The 17829-nt window shown below is 42.3% G+C and overlaps 1 protein-coding gene across 2 annotated transcripts in view; it reads right to left on the bottom strand.

Annotated features, from left to right (window-relative positions):
* LOC122558854 (caM kinase-like vesicle-associated protein) overlaps positions 1 to 17829 on the bottom strand; it is a 155839-nt gene that overhangs the window by 69302 nt on the left and 68708 nt on the right. For both annotated transcript variants that reach the window (XM_043707701.2, XM_043707702.2), the window contains exon 4: positions 6942 to 7016. In XM_043707701.2, coding sequence (XP_043563636.2) covers positions 6942 to 7016 — 75 coding nt within the window. The remainder of the gene's footprint in view (positions 1 to 6941; positions 7017 to 17829) is intronic.

A 17829-nucleotide genomic window follows, 5' to 3' on the forward strand; every position in this document is an offset into this window, starting at 1 on the left:
ACATAAATTTAAGGTGAAGGGTGGAAGGTATAGGGGGGATGTCAGGGGTAGGTTCTTTACCCAGAGAGTGGTGGGGGCATGGAATGCGCTGCCTGTGGGAGTGGCAGAGTCAGAATCATTGGTGACCTTTAAGCGGCAATTGGATAGGTACATGGATAGGTGCTTAAGCTCGGACAAATGTTCGGCACAACATTGTGGGCCAAAGGGCCTGTTCTGTGCTGTATTGTTCTATGTTCTGTGTTCTATCTGAGTCTTAAATTGATGCCTTTTTACTCTGAGACTATGCCCTCTGCTTCTAGACTCCCAGATCAGGGAAACATGCTCTCAGCATCTATCCCTACAGCCCGTCTGGGACAGTGAGTCTTCTAACTGTTATATTTTTAAAAATCAACCTTATCAGTCATGATACAAAATACCTCTGAAATATGGGAACTTGAAGTCAGGTCTCTCCAGTTCTGGTTTTTGGTCAGATCTGGAAGTGTTATCACACAACCAAATGGCCACAAACCACCTATGGTAACTTTCATCCGTTAGCCACCACCAATCTCCCCAGCACTTGCTTCCTCTCGATACTCAGGAAGGCTCTGAGGCACAATTGGATGGCCTTTTTTTTTCACCCAATCACTGAAAGGTCTTCATCTCTCTCTCTCTCTCTCTGTCTCTGTCTCTCTCTCTCTATCAACCATCACCTGTAAATCATCCATGTTTTCTCCTCAACACTTGCTTTCTTTGATCAACCTGGAGCAGGTGGGACTTGAACTTAGATCTCTTGGCTCAGAAATAGCAACACTACCACTGCACCACAGAGGCTCACCAATTCTTCACTCTGTATTTTTGAATCAACCTGTTCAGAGATGATGTTACACACCACTATAGCAGATAGGACTTGAACCCAGGCCACCTTGTTCAATGTCAGGGACATTACCACTGCTCCACTGCAGCATCTCTCGCTAGCATTTTTCCTTTCTTAGTTCTTTTCTCCCCTATTTTAATATCCAAAAGTGCTTTCACACATAACCAAATTAATTTCTCAACCATCAAATCACCTGGCATATATGCCTATTAACCGCCACCATTAAATCACTCATCTTTTCAATTGTCTCCCCACCTGATTAGATTCCCGATAGTATGGAAACAGGCTTTTGGCCAACAAGTCCACACTGACCCTCCGAATCACCCAGATGCATTCCCATACCCTATATTTACCACTGACTAATGCACCTAACACTATGAGCAATATATCATGGCCAATTCACCTGACCTGCACATCTTTTCTTTTATATCCAGGAGTACTCTTCCACCCATGGTATTTTTTGTCTATTAACAACCACTGGTAATGGATGTAGATTTGCTCACTGAGCTTGAAGGTTCATTTCTAGATGTTTCATCACCCTATTAGGAAACATCTTCAGTGGGCCTCAGACAAAGCACTGCTGTAAATTCCTGCTTTCTATTTATATGTTTGGGTTTCTTGGTTCTTTCTATAAATAAAAAGCAGGAATTTTCAGCAGTGCTTTGCCTGAGGCCCACTGAAGCTGTTACCTAGTAGGATGATGCAACATCTGGAAATGAACCTTCCAGCTCAGCGAGCAAACCTACATCCAAAACCTCAACCTGAGCTACAAATCTTCTCAAACCACTGGTAAATCACCCATGTTTCCAACTGAATAATTTACATGCAAAGATCATTAAGCGAAATACAAACCATCAGAGATGAGTGGAGGAGGGGACAAGTCCCCAGTGCTTAAATATAGAACATAGAACATAGAACATAGAAGAATACAGCGCAGTACAGGCCCTTTGGCCCTCGATGTTGCGCCGATCCAAGCCCACCTAACCTATACTAACCCACTATCCTCCATATACCTATCCAATGCCCGCTTAAATGCCCATAAAGAGGGAGAGTCCACCACTGCTACTGGCAGGGCATTCCATGAACTTACGACTCGCTGAGTGAAGAACCTACCCCTAACTTCAGTCCTATATCTACCCCCCCTTAATTTAAAGCTATGCCCTCTTGTAATACCCGACTCCATACGCGGGAAAAGGTTCACACTGTCAACCCTATCTAACCCCCTAATCATCTTGTACACCTCAATCAAGTCACCCCTAAACCTTCTTTTCTCTAATGAAAACAGCCCCAAGTGTCTCAGTCTTTCCTCATACGATCTTCCATATGAAGTCCAGTGAGCGTTATTTGATCTCAATCAATTCAGAACTGTTCTGCTTGACATTTAACGGGACCTGCATTGATAATTCTGACATATAAAGCAGTAGGGAGCTGTCTTCTTGAACCATGACTAGCTACCTGATGAAGGAGCTGTGCTCTGAAAGCTAGTACTTCCAAATAAACCTGTTGGACTATAACCTGGTGTTGTGCGATTTTTAACTTGTTGAATCATAGCAGTTTGCATGAAGCAGGGATACCCATAGTGCAGGCATGGAGAGGATTCCAGAATTCTGATCCAGCAGCAGTGAGGGAACAGTGATATGTTTCCAAGTCAGGATGGTGTGTGACTTGGAGGAAAACTTACAGAGAGTGAAGTTTCTACATGCCTGCTGCCCTTGGTCTTCTACATGTTAAACCTGCAATCTCCAACATGTCGAGGAGGTCCTGAGAAATCACAAAAGCAACACTAATTCCAGCAAACCTCACCATTCTGAAATATTTTTCCATACGTAGTTCCAGAATTGATACTAATAAGGATTATAATAAAAACAGATTATGGCAGCGGGTTTTGTTTTGAAAACTTCTGTCTTGGGAGGTGGGCATCACTAGTTGTGCCAGCATTTATTGCCTGTCCCTACTTCCCCTTCTTGCATCGCTGCAGTCGATGTGCAGTAGATTGACCAACAATGCTCTTAGGGAGGGAATTCCAGGATTTTGACCAAGTAACATTGAAGGAATGGAGATGTATTTCCAAGTTAGCATCATGAATGTGTTAGAGGGGAACTTGCAGATTGTATTGTTCCCAGGCATCTACTTCCCTTGCCCTTCTAGATGGAAGTGGTTGTGGATTTGGAAAGTGCTGTCGAAGGATCTTGGGTTAATTTTTGCAGTGCATCTTGTAGATAGTACACACTATTACTACTGAGCATTGGTGTGGAGGGAGTGGATGTGGTGCCAATCCTGAATGGTGTCAGGCTTCTTGGAGCTGCACCCATCCAGGTAAGTGGGGAGCATTTCATCACACTCCTGACTTGTGCGTTTTAGATTGTGGACAGAGTTTGGGGAGTCAGCAGGTGAGTTATTCGCCACAGTATTCTGAGCCTCTGACCTGCTTTTATAGCTACTGCAGCAAGTAGAGTTGAGTTTCTGGTCAATGATAGCCCCCAGGGTGTTGACAGTGGAGGGATTCAGTGATGGTAACACCATTGAATGTCAAGGAGTGATGGTTAGATTGTCTCTTATTGGAGACGGCAATTGTGTGATGTGAATATTACAACGGTAGGTGGGGGCAAAAAAAAAGCACTCATTTTATACAAGAGTTAATGATGCCATAGAATGAAGTTTGGGAAGAAACAAACATGATGCTTCCAGAATTGTTCAAAGTTTTTTCAAAACCAAAGGTTTTCTTAAACAAAAAGAGGAAACAGTGGCAGAAAATGTTGAATCAGAAGCACTTTGAACGTGCAATGAATCATACATCAAGAATTTGTCACATAAAGCTGCCTTCAGATTCCTGCAGTAAACACATTACTTCAAACACTTACCACAACCTTGTATGGTCACTGATCCCACTGAGGGGTTTGATATTGTTGGGACTTAATTTCCATCCAGTGTGTGTCTGTACAGAGCTACACCACAAACAACAAACTACAAGGCACAGCAGACTTAGCTCTCATCCTGACACACTGATTTTAGTATGGATGTTTTGGGCTGTTTCCAACATTGGAAGAAACTTAGCTGTGATCAACACATGTTTCAACTTGATGGATGTTTGTGAGACACTGAGTGGATAAGGTTAAGTCTAGGCAGCTAAAAGAGCAACAAAGGACAGAAGTCGCATCAGTCAGTTCTTGATAGGGTCATGTCCTACTCTGGAGATTGCATCCAATAATTTATGCTGACTGGGCATTATGTTTTGGACTTGGGGTGGGGGTGCAATCAGAAGTCACATGACACCAGGTTATAGTCCAACAGATTTATTTGAAATCATAAGCTTCAGGACTTCACCTGACGAAGGAGCAGGGCTCTAAAATCCTTGTGATTTCAAATAGACCTGTTGGGCTGTAACCTGGTGTGACCTTGAGACTAGGCATTGTCAGATGTGTTGCTTCTCAGACGAGGTGTTCGTTTAAAGCTCTCTCTGCTGTCTCAGCTGGAAATGAAAGATCTCATGACAGTATGAAGGAGTGCAGGGGACTTTTGAATGCTGTCTTGATTTTTATTTAAGTCTGAATCAACAATTTATTTTATTCCTGTTTATGTGAGTTCGCGCTCTCTATTTCCTACCATGCTACACAATGATTAGATTCCAAAATCAGGTCATTAAGGGAGAAAAAACAGTAATTCTTTGAAATGAACATATTGATTATACTGGAGCACTATTCTGAGATATACAAAACAAGTTCTACTCAGTACATGTCATTCACAAGTTTAATTTTTTTTTCCTAGGTGACTGTATGACTTTTGTGAAAGATACCAAGTAGATTCAAGATGCTCTTTAGAAGATCCTTCTTTAGGATTAAAAGCCATTGTGATTTTTTTTTGTTCTTTGTATATGAGCTATATCTGACCAAGATTGCTATTATCAATATTTCCTATAATGTGATTTGCTTTTGGGTAGGACCTCTGCCTTTCGAGTGCCATGTGAATACAGCATCCAACTGAACTGACCACTGACCAAAAGCTGTTTCCTTAATCATTAGGACAGGTACTGCATGAGGAACCAGGGCAGACAAGATACGTGGTGCAACATATCAAGCACAATCATGAAGCAGAAGTAAGCAATTTGCCCCCTCAAGCCTCTTCTGCCATTTAACAAGGTCATGGGCAGCATGGTGGCTCTGTGGTTACCACTGCTGCCTTACAGCACCAGGGACCTGAGTTCGAATCCAGGTGACTATCTGTATGGAGTTTGCACATTCTCCCAGTGTTTGCGTGGGTTTCCTCCAGGTGCTCTGGTTTCCTACTTCAATCCAGAGATGTGCAGGTTAGGTAAATTGGCTATGCTAAACTGCCTATAGTGTTCAGGGATGTGTAGGTTCGATGCATTAGTCAGGGGTAAAAATTTACAGTAGTAGGCAAGGGGAATGGGACTGGGTGGGTTACTCTTCAGAGGGTTGGTGTGGACTTATTGGGCTGAAGGGCCTGTTTCCACACTGTAGGGATTCCGTTCTGTGATTCCATGGCTAATCTGATTTAACTTCAAATCCACAATCCCGCCTACCCGAGATAACTCTTCACCCTCTTGCTCACCAAGAATCTATCCATCTCTGCTTTAAAAATGTTCAGAGATTCTATTTCCATCATCTTTCCAGGAAGAGAGTTCCAAAGACTCATGGACCCACAGGGACAAAAAAATCTCTATTATTTTTAAATACTGACCTCTTCTTTTAAATAGTGACCCCTAGATTCTCCCACAAGAGATTCTCCCACATCACGCCTACCACGTCAAGACCCCTCAGGATCTTATCTGTTTCAAAGAAGCTGTCCATAATTCTACCAAATTCCTGCAGATACAAGCCTTTCCTGCCCAATGTTCCCTCATAAAACACCCAACATGGCATTAAGCTTCTATACCTTCACTGAACTGCTTCCAATACATTAACATCCTTCCTTAAGTAAGGTACCCTTCTTTAAGTAAGGTAATCGATACTGTACGGACTTTCAAAATTACTTGCTGTCCCTGCATACTAACCTTTTACATACTAAATACCTCCGCAAATCAGAGCTCGGTCATCTTTCACTATTTAGGGTTTACGGAGCATAAATATATACAAGGGATGGTAAGGCTACATCTCTGAAAGCCTCCAGACTTGGGTCAGTTTGATGGGGTCTTATTTCTGCATGACACATTTTCTCTTGCACAGGTTTAGGAGCTATTTTTAGAGTAAACATGCAGTTAACCCTTTACTCCACACACCCTAGAAACTTTTAAGGAGCTGCTGCTCACGTTAAAGGGAAAAATTTCAAGAATCTTCAAAGCGAGTGGTAGAGTTGGAATGGGGCTTGGCTTTGAGAAAATACCTGTAAGCTACCTTCTTGCCAGCTGATATAGCAGTTGAATTATGTATTAGCAGATGGATATCAGAATAGTTCAAAAATAGCGACAAGAAAGTGTAACATCTACAGACAAGTTACCCTCTTAAAGCTAAATGAGCCAAACTTTGGGAAGGAGTTTCCGATGTGTTGTCTATGAACAGAAGAGTACTGATTGTTGGAAGCATTTTACAAGATTTGTAGGCACATAGTGGATTCCAGTGTGACAATGTTTCTGCCATATATCCCAGAAAGACAATGCCAAGTCAAAACAAAACTGTAACCAGCTGATCAAATCAGCTTTTAGTGAGCATGGAATCTCAAAGGATCCCAGTGATGTTGATCATGATCAAAAGTTCTGGATGTCAACATTCAATCCCAGAATTGAGGAAGGGTCACTGAGGAAGGGTCACTCAACCCAAAACGCTAACTCTGATTTCTCTCCACAGATGCTGCCAGACCTGCTGAGCTTTTCCAGCAACTTCTGCTTTTTGTTTCTGATTTACGGCATCCGCAATTCTTTTGGTTTCTATTTAAGAGCGCAGTTGGCTGGAGTAGGGTTCAAACCATAACTCAATCGAAAATTCCCCAATCATCAAGGACCAAAACTAAAATTGAGTACTGAAGTTGGAAACTGATTTTTAACACTGGAAATATATAATCATTTTGGTCAAACAGCTGTTGACCCTTCTCCCTCCCTAACCTTTGCATTCTTTTGTGTTGCATGTTAACTTACAGTTCCAGGAAAATGAAATATTCCTTGCGTGTTTCAAAGACGTCCACCAGCTGTAATATGTTTGGATGCTTCACCCTGTGAGAGAAAACAAGACATTTCAGCATTGGCTGTAGAAACAAAAAGCTTCTTCTCCCAGATTACTCAAAGAGACCAAGACATACTAATGACAGTGAGATCAGCGAACCTTTGAGAAATCTAGCAACACAGCGCCAGAGACCCGGGTTCAATTCCCGCCTCAGGCGACTGACTGTGTGGAGTTTGCACGTTCTCCCCGGGTGCTCCGGTTTCCTCCCACAGTCCAAAGATATGCAGATAATGTGAATTGGCCATGCTAAATTGCCCGTAGTGTTAGGTAAGGGTAAATGTAGGGGTATGGGTGGGTCACTCAACCCAAAACGCTAACTCTGATTTCGGCGGGTCGGTGTGGACTTGTTGGGCCGAAGGGCCTGTTTCCACACTGTAATGTAATGTAATCTAATTTCAAAATGCAATTGAGCTAAATGGGTTCTCCTGATTTAGGAAACTCATTTGCATTGTCACATTCATTTATTTAAGTTTTTACTGAAAGATGGATCCTAAGAGGTAATCTTCAAGTATACATCCGTGTCTTTGAATGTGTACCAATGGAGTGCAAATTTCAAACTGCCCACGCCACTGCTATTTGGAAAATTTAACTCCATAACATTTAAGCAACATTAATTGGCTGGGCTGTTTCTTGACCTCAATGTGCTGAAAATAAACTACTGCAGCTTTATTAAGCACAAGTTTGTTAGAAGCGGAGACTGTGATGCAGTGATGATATTACTAAAGATACAGTCACCATTATCCCAGTGAACCATAGAGAGAGAAATGATTAATCATAGAGTCAGAGTCATACAGCAAGGAAACGGACTCTTCAGTCCAACCATGCCGAACATAATCCCACAATAAACCAGTCCCACCTGCCTGCTCCTGGCCCATATCCCTCCAAACCATTTCTATTCACGCACTTATCCAAATGTCTTTTTAACATTGTAATTGTACCCATACCCACCACTTCCTCAGGAAGTTCATTCCACACTCAAAACACCCTCTGCATAAAAAAGATGCCCCCTAGACTTTTTTTTAAACCTCTCTCCTCTCACCTTAAAAAATGTGCCCCTTAGTCTTGAAAATCCCATCCTAGGGAAAAGACAACTGCAATTAACTCTATCTATACCCCTCATTATTTTATTACATTTTATAAGGTCATCTCTCAACTTCCTATGCTCCAGTGAAGAAAGTCCCAGTCTTTCTTTATAACTCAAATCTTCCATACCCAGCAACATCCTGGTAAATCTCTTCTGAATCCTCCCCAGCTTAATAATATCCTTCCTACAACTGGGTGACCAGAACTGGACACAGCTTAACCTAAGGGTCACAATGCCTTAGGTGAGGGGTGAGACTGAGAGCTGGAGCAGGAACTGTATCTACACTATTGGCATCATAAGCCAGCTGTCCAAACAACTGAGCTAACCAACCCCACGATGCTGTTGCTAATACTCTGGTGAACCTGGCTAATTCTGTGTGTGTTCAAATCCCACCATGGTGTCTGGTAGGAAATTAAATTCAATGAATTTAAAGCAAAAGAATTGTAAACTTATTTCAAGGTGTCATGAAGCTAGTGTCATAAAAATTGAAAGGCAAAGCAATTTTCAACTTACCACAAATGATTGTTATGAGAATGCATAAAAGGAATGGTACATTAAATTGCCTGTTGTTCAATTTTCTAGTTTGATCTTTGTGGGAACACAAGAGTTAAGGGAGCGAAATATTGTCAGGAAAGCCTGGTAAATTCAGTTGCCTTCTTAAGTTAGGATAGAGGTAATTAAAAGATCAGAGCCTGGAATTATAAGAGGTCAGTTATGAGGTTGGTTCTTATTATAATCCTTCCATTAGAACCAATGTTTCTGATTGTCAAAATACCAGCAGGATGACCATCATTAAGGGAGTCTTGAAGCTTCTTCTGATCTCATGGTTATTGTTGACATCAGGATGCAAGGAACCTTGAAACTGTGTGAAGAATACATCTGAGTGACACTTAACATAAATGAAGGATGTTTAGAGATCTTTAAACAGTCAAAAGGGGCATTTTGAAAGTCCATAGGAACTCTGTCCATGAGGGATGACCAACTTGACCTCTTGCTAGGTGACCATACAGAGAGTCACCAATCCTGCTGAGAGTAAGCCTGCTCTTGAACATGAGTATAGAGGCGTATAAGAAAAGGCAGAGTTGGATGTTGGCCAATGTATCAGAATTGTATCTGATTCCCTGGGTATCCGGCAACACTCCAAAGTGCAAACACAGGCTGGAAGGGAGCAGCTGGGCTGGGTATTGTTCAAGGAAAGTGTAAACATTATCTTTCGGTTAGGTTAAAGAAGGAGTCTGGAAGAAGAGGTGACCTTTTCTTCCTGCAGTTTAATGTAAAAGGATAGAAGGGAGAAGCTTGGGACTATGTAGGAGATTTGACGTTTTGGAAGTAACCCAGACAACTTGATGCATAAACTTTGATTTCATTTGAAAAGTCAGGCCACTTCTCCTGGGGATTGGGAAGGTGCAGCTTTGCAGGGCAATTTTTCATGATAAGGACATCATTGAATTAAAGTAAATCAGATTGTAAGTTCTTTAATTAACCATTTCAGAGATATTATTACACACAGATAGAACTTAAACCCACACCTTCTGCACCACCTCCGACACCTCCTTCCCCTTCCCTGGACCTCTCCGTCTCCATCTTCAGCGACTGACTCAACACGGACATCTACTTCAAACCCAGTGACTCCCACAGCTACCTTTGCTACGCCTCCTCCCAACGCCCTGTCCTGTAAAATCGTGATCCCTTACTGCCAATTCCTCTGCCTCGGCCATTTCTGCTCCCAGAAGGAGCATTTGCACTCCTGGACTTCCCAGATGACCTCCTATTTCAGGGACCACAATTTCCCCTCCCACGTGATCAGCAATGCCTTGCAGCGGATCTCCTCCATTTTCTGAACCTCTGCCCTCGAACCCCACCCCTCCAGTTGCAACAAGAATAGAAACCCCACCCCTGGTCCTCACCTTCCACCCACTAATCTCCGGATATATTGCAACTCTAACCCTATCGCCTTCCCACCTACCTTGTCCCTAGCCCCACCCCTTTCCCTCTCCACATTCCAGATGAAGGGCTTATGCCTGTAACGTCGACTTTCCTGCTCCTCGGATGCTGCCTGACTTGCTGTGCTTTTCCAGCACCACACTTTTCGATTCTGACTCCCCAGCATCCACAGTCATCACTTTCTCCAAGTTGTTCCTGCATGCAGTGCCGTGACATTATGATGGGACACTTTTTCAACACAGACATTTCTGTTGCTATTAATTACAACTGAGCTCTGGCAGCAGGCAGTGATGGCACTGGAGGGCTGTGGGAACAGTTGAACAAAGTGTCTCTGGACAAAAGGGTATCTTTGGTGCAAAAGAGGTCACATTGGAAGGAGGTGCAGATAGGTGTAAGATCTCTCAAACCAATGTAAACCACAGACCTCATTTCAAGTGACTACTGTATGTACTTCCTTGCTTAACCTGAATTTTCCTTTGTTTTTGTAAAGACATGAATGCCAGTGAATAAAGAATCCTGTTTCATGGCCTTCCATGCATACAAATCTAATGTTATGTAATATTATAAAACCTGTTGTTAGTGCTGCCAGCAGATTAAATTGGATGACGTTGGTGAACCAGATGGTTTTTGCACGACGGCCAGTGATAGTTTCATGGTTGCCATTGCTGAGACTAGACTTCAATTCTGGGTTTTGTTAACCAAATTTAAATTCCACCAGTGCATTAGGGTATCGAGGAGTTCACATCCAGGTCAGCCATGATCTCACTGAATGGTGATAAAGCTGAATGACCTGGTACTGTTTCTATATTCCTATGGAAAGTGACAGTTGACTCTTAACAGCATGCAAATAAAATCATTAGGATCAGAAACTGAAGATAAATGTAACAGTTCTTGTTAAACGACTAATCAGGTTGATTTCCTTCCTTTAGGAAAAGAAATGAATATGGCATAAAATTGTAAGCTATCTATATGCCAGCGAAATATACACAGTACCATCCAAATTCCATCTACAGGCAAGTACCTTCACATTAGACATCAAAAAATGCTTTTTCAGATCAATGCGTTTTCAGTTTAATATGAAGAAGCAATCTTTTTGCTACAGAAGACTGTCAAAACATCACAGCATAATTAGTTTGTTCTTTAAAAAGCAGCGCATTATTTACATATTCATTAAAACGAGAAGTTCCCTCTGGACCCTGCTTTGCAGACATGGCGAATGATGTTTAGGGGAGCTGCAAAGCAAAGATAAGGAGAATGTTTGCATGAATTCAAGGATTATGCACTGCTTAATAATTGGGAATTTTTATAACTGAGTTTGCAATGGCAAACTCTTCTGACCAAGTTAAAACATTTGTGATGGCAGTCTGCATGTGAAGTTGGCCCAGAGCTTACTAAAATCAGCAGAGCTGAGTTACCATTTGGACTGGTTGTATTTTGGACAGATTGCTACACGAAAGTACTGTGCAGTTGGGAAAAGTACAGATATATACACAAACACAACACATCCATATGAGACAATACAATTTGTCCAAAATCAATTTGTTTTTGGAGACTGATGTTATGTTGAGGCATCAAAGGACAAGTTATAGTCTGCAATTTCTTTGTACATATAATCATACTTTTAAATCCATCTGTTCTCCAAAATATATTAATAAAGCTCTATCCTGGAATAATTGAGAGAAGGGAGTAATTTGGCTAGTATGGAGTTTAATTTACTATGCCATTAGCTGCAGCAGAAATTATTTTATTCTGGAAGGCTAATCACTCTTATAAAGTATTATATAGTTAAAAATCACAGAACACCAGGTTATAGTCCAACAGGTTTAATTGGAAGCACTAGCTTTCGGAGCGCTGCTCCTTCATCAGGTGGTTGTGGAGTACATGACTGTAATTCTGTGTCTTACAATCGTGTATTCCACAACCATCTGATGAAGGAGCAGTGCTCCAAAAGCTAGTGCTTCCAATTAAACCTGTTGGACTATAACCTGGTGTTGTGTGATTTTTAACTTTGTACACCCCAGTCCAACACCGGCATCTCCAAATCAAAATGATTATAAAGTTGTTTACACAACTGAAACAATTGAAATTGTGTTGTTTTACAAATGAGACATCCACTTTTTTTGAGGCACTGCGAACAATTTTGTTACAGCAACCACAACTTCATGTTGCTTTCAACAATCATCTGTCAAGAGAGACGCCAATTACTTTTGGAAGTCGTAAATGGCCAGTCCAGCCTTATCCACTCTCAAAGAATGAATCATGGAGCAGCACATTCAATGGGGAGGTGATAGCATAATGGTAATGTCCCTGTGCTAGTAATCCAGAATTCCACAGCAATGTTCAAATTCCACTGGTGAAATTGGAATGGTGAAATTTGAATTCAGCAAAAATCTGAAATTAAGAAGCTAGTTTACTGGTGATTATGTAACTGTTAGCAATTGTCATCAAAACCATCTGGTTCACTTTAGGGAGGATCACTCCTATCCTTACATGGTCTGGTCTATATGTGATTCCAGACTCAATGTGGTTGCTTCTTAAACGCCCTCTGGCAGCAACCAGGGATGGGTAATAAATGCTGGCCTAACCAGTGACATCTACATCCCATGAATGAAAATTAAACTATACTGAACAGTGCAATTCAGCCACAATAGGTAGTTTAAATAATGAACTAGTGCAGGTTTGCTTTGGATATACAGTCACTGCTTTGACCAATATCTTCAAGACTTGAAGATCTGAGACTGAGAATGGACTCAATGAATCCTGAAGTATTTAGAGAAATATTGAGCCCCAAAGCCCCAGAATGATCTGAACATATTAGCCTCAGTGACAGGAAATTAGGAGTACAAGAATAAGGGAGTCTTGCTAAAACTGGATAGGGATTTGATGAGACCATATCTGAAATACTGTGCACAGGTTTTGATTTCCATATTTAAGGAAGAATATTGGAGAATTTAAGGAAGAGACCGTGCTTTGTGTTGGAAGGTTTCCTATGATAAGAATCTTAGTAAACTGGGCCAATACCTTCTGGAGTTCTCAGAAGAATGAGAGGTGATCTCCTTGAAAGCATTTGAGGAGACTTGACAGAGTCAACACTGAGAGACTGTTTTCCCTCACTGAGAAATGTAGAAGAAGGCAGGGACATTGCAGGATAAGGCTCAGAGATGAGGAGACATTTCTGAACTTGACTTGTGGTGAATCTTTGGAATTTTCCACCTGAGAAGATTGTAGGTGCTACATACTTAAGGTTGAAGCTGACAGGCTTGTGTCCTGCCAGGGAGTCAAAGGTATGGGAAGCAGACAGGAAGGTGTAGTTGAAACTGATGATCAGCCATGATTGTGTGGAATGGCAGAACAGATTTGAGGGGCCCAGTGCCTACCTTCATTCCTACATCTTATGTACTTCTGCTCTTAAACACTATTCCAGAGGTCTGGTGGGCATGATCCAGAATAATTTGCAGCCTCAAACCTGATTGTCTGTCTTTTCACCATTATGTAGGGTGCTTGGTATCCATAGGCCTGCTCAGATCTGTCTGTGCCAGTCTGAACACTATTGGCTAAGAATGAGGGAGCCTTGGGTTCAACTCCTCCACTAGCATTCAAGCACACAAAATTAAACTGATCTCCAGTGTAGCAAAAAGGAACGTATTGTATTATCAAAAGTGCTATCTTTAAAGTGAACTATTAAATCAAGGTCACACCTCATCATTCCCATGGTTCAGGATGAAAAGGGTCATTATTCAAAAAAAAATCAGAATACCACTGGTGTCATGGTCAGTATTCTCCAATAAACACCACTGCCAAAAGGAGTTCAATGGGTCAATAACCTCATCATTGTGAGCCAGACCTGACTGTGTGCAGATCTGTGCCACTCCGCATGCCACTATCACAAAGCCATTTCCTACTGATTCTGACTGATCTGTGAGAGAACAGAGCAGTGGACATCCAAGAGGTCTTGGAATCATTCTCTCATGGGTTTGTTCATTGCGACACGTTTAAAAATAAAGGAAGCTATCTCTGGAAAGCAAAATGATTAAGATAATAATAATTGCACCTTCGAGCAGAAGTGATTCTCGGTAGTTATCCTTTAAAACAATGCAGCCGCTTTGTATTCAACACAGTGAAAAACTACGATTGTGGTTTTTTTCTAGATGCTTTACTGAACCACCAAAATGTTTTTGGTCATTAAATTTGCTTCACTGATAATTTTACTTCTTCACCGAATTCCTTTCAGAACCCTTCTCCCCAAGGACTCCAAACGTGATCCACCAGCAGCTAGTTTGTATTCCAGGTTTTGAATAAAACATAAGCACATTAGAATGAGAGTGTATTTTAGACATTGGGTACACATATACAGAGCTTGAACACTTCTGTCAGGATGAAGACATCAGTAAAGCATCTAGAAAAAACCATAATCGTAGTTTTTCACTGTGTTGAATACAAAGCGGCTGCATTATTTTAAAGGATTCTAGATCAGTGGTGCTGGAAGAGCACAGCAATTCAGGCAGCATCCGAGGACAGGCAAAATCGACGTTTCGGGCAAAAGCCCTTCATCAGGAATAAAGGCAGAGAGCCTGAAGCATGGAGAGATAAGCTAGAGGAGGGTGGGGGTGGGGAGAGAGTAGCATAGAATACAATAGGTAGGTGGGGAAGGAGATGAAGGTGATAGGTCAGGGAAGAGAGGGTGGAGTGGATAGGTGGAAAAGGAGCTGGGCAGGTCGGACAAGTCCGGACAGGTCGAGTTACTGGAGGTTAGAAACTAGGATGAGGTGGGGGAAGGGGAAATGAGGAAACTGTTGAAATCCACATTGATGCCCTGGGGTTGAAGTGTTCCGAGGCGGAAGATGAGGCGTTCTTCCTCCAGGCGTCTGGTGGTGAGGGAGCGGCGGTGGAGGAGGCCCAGCACCTCCATATCCTCGGCAGAGTGGGAGGGGGAGTTGAAATGTTGAGCCACTGGGCGATTTGGTTGATTTATGCGGGTGTCTCTGAGATGTTCCCTAAAGCGCTCTGCTAGGAGGCGTCCAGTCTCCCCAATGTAGAGGAGACCGCATCGGGAGCAACGGATACAATAGATGATATTAGTGGATGTGCAGGTAAAACTTTGATGGATGTGGAAGGCTCCTTTAGGGCCTTGGATGGAGGTGAGAGAGGAGGTGTGGGCACAGGTTTTACAGTTCCTGCGGTGGCAGGGGAAAGTGCCAGGATGGGAGGGTGGGTCGTAGGGGGGCGTGGACCTGACCAGGTAGTCACGGAGGGAACGGTCTTTGCGGAAGGCGGAGCGGGGTGGGGAGGGAAATATATCCCTGGTGGTGGGGTCTGTTTGGAGGTGGCGGAAATGTCGGCGGATGATTTGGCTCGTTTTTACCTTTTTTACCTTATTTTAAAGGATAACTACCGAGAATCAATTCTGCTCGAAGGTGCAATTATATTTCAGTTGAATAAAGAGAACTATGGAGCTATGAGGGAGGAGCTGGCCAAAGTTCAATGGGGCAATACCTTAGCAGGGATGACAGTGGAGGAACAATGGCGAATATTTCTGGGTATAATGCAAAAGTTGCAGGATCAGTTCATTCCAAAAAGGAAGAAAGATCCTAGGAGGAGGCATGGGTGGCCGTGGCTGACGAGGGAAGTTAAGAAGCATATAAAGTTAAAAGAGAAAAAGTATAACATAGCAACGATGAGTGGGAAAACGGAGCACTGGGAAGCTTTTAAAGAACAACAGAGGATTACTAAGATGGAAATATGCAGAGAAAAAAATGAGGTACGAAGGTAAACTGGCCAATAATATAAAGGAGGATAGTAAAAGCTTTTTTAGGTATGTGAAAGGCAAAAAAATGATTAAGACCAAAATTGGGCACTTGAAGACAGAAACAGGAGAATATATTACGGGGAACAAAGAAATGGCAGAAGAGTTGAATTGGTACTTCAGATCTGTGTTCACTGGGGAAGACACAAGCAATCTCCATGAGGTAACAGTGGCTGAAGGACCTGAACTGAAGGGAATTTATATTTGCCAGGAATTGGTGTTGGAGAGACTGTTAGGTCTGAAGGCTGAAAAGTCCCCGGGGCCTGATGGTCTACATCCCAGGGTACCAAAGGAGATGGCTGTAGAAATCGTGGATGCGTTGGTGATTATTTTCCAGAGTTCGATAGATTCAGGATCAGTTCCTGCAGATTGGAGGGTGGCTAATGTTGTACCACTTTTTAAGAAAGGAGCGAGAGAGAAAGCAGGAAATTATAGACCAGTTAGTTTGACCTCAGTGGTGGGAAAGATGCCGGAATCAATTATAAAGGATGAAATTACGACGCATCTGGATAGCAGTAATAGGATAGGTCAGAGTCAGCATGGATTTATGAAGGGGAAATCATGCTTGACCAATCTTCTGGAATCTTTTGAGGATGTAACTCTGAAGATGGACAAGGGAGATCCAGTGGATGTAGTGTACCTGGACTTTCAGAAAGGCTTTGATAAAGTCCCACATAGGAGGTTAGTGAGCAAAATTAGGGCGCATGGTATTGGGGGCACAGTACTGACTTAGATTGAAAATTGGTTGGCTGACAGGAAACAAAGAGTAGTGATAAACGGCTTCCTTTCGGAATGGCAGGTGGTGACCAGTGGGGTACAGCAGGGATCAGTGCTGGACTGCAGCTTTTTACAATATATATTAATGATATAGAAGATGGTATTAATAGTAACATTAGCTAATTTGCTGATGATACAAAGCTGGGTGGCAGGGTGAAATGTGAGGAGGATGTTAGGAGATTACAGGGTGACCTGGACAGGTTAGGTGAGTGGACAAATACATGGCAGATGCAGTTTAATGTGGATAAATGTATGGTTATCCACTTTAGGCAAGGTCTTCTCCCAAAATCCAGTATACAGCAAGTACTCACCTCCCAGCACACGCACAGGTGTTCACTCTTTACAGAGGCCTAGTCCAACGGTCAGGCCTACCCACATGAACAGTTTATCTGATAAGATGTATTTCTTCACAAGGGCTCAGTCCAAACACCAACAAACAGTGAAGACACAAAAAAACCCAAAGAAAACTAGAGTGCAAGGGCTAAGCACTACCACAAAATCAACATTGTCCTCTTCGCAAAGTAAAAGAGAAAAGAGTAACACACAGGCTGTAACCAGCCAATGAAACAACAATCCCCTAATGAGAACTGAGTTATACCTGAAACACATTGTGCGCATCAGGGGTTTATAAATCAGTCCTCACTAAAGGAATACCAGTTAACAAACTGGCTAAATAATTAAGCCAGTTGAGGAATCAGGTTTCCTTGCCAAAAAAAAGCAGAAACCAACTGCAACAGTAACACACTGACTGTGACCCAGCCAGCACAGAGTCAGTCCCCTAAACTGAGGAGATTCTGAATCTCCTGTTTCTGTCTGTCAGCCAGGGCTCCCTGATTGGCCCAGGTTAACAACCCCAATCAGGGATCTCAGTCAACGAGGTCCACCTGGCCGACTTCTTTCCAATCACCACAAATTGGTTTTGAAGTTGAGAAGTAGCAGTCTTTGGTTGAGGTTATCATGGCATCAGGATATTTTGAAACGTGACTGATAGATAGCTTAGTGGAGAAGTTAGGATTTATTAATTAGTAGAAGAATCTGTAATGGAAATTATAGAAATATGACATGGTAATTACAGGAGTATCCTTGACAAGCTTTTGGAAAAAGTTATGAAAGAACCAACTGAGTTCGAAACAGTCTGAAGAAATTAGCTTATGGTGCACATTTGTGTGCTGAAAGGCTGGATATGGAAAATAAG

The sequence above is a fragment of the Chiloscyllium plagiosum genome, unplaced genomic scaffold, assembly GCF_037043375.1.
Source record: "Chiloscyllium plagiosum isolate Xiang-an unplaced genomic scaffold, Cpla_swu_hap1 HiC_scaffold_14, whole genome shotgun sequence".
In the NCBI taxonomy this organism is placed as follows: Eukaryota; Metazoa; Chordata; class Chondrichthyes; order Orectolobiformes; family Hemiscylliidae; genus Chiloscyllium; species Chiloscyllium plagiosum.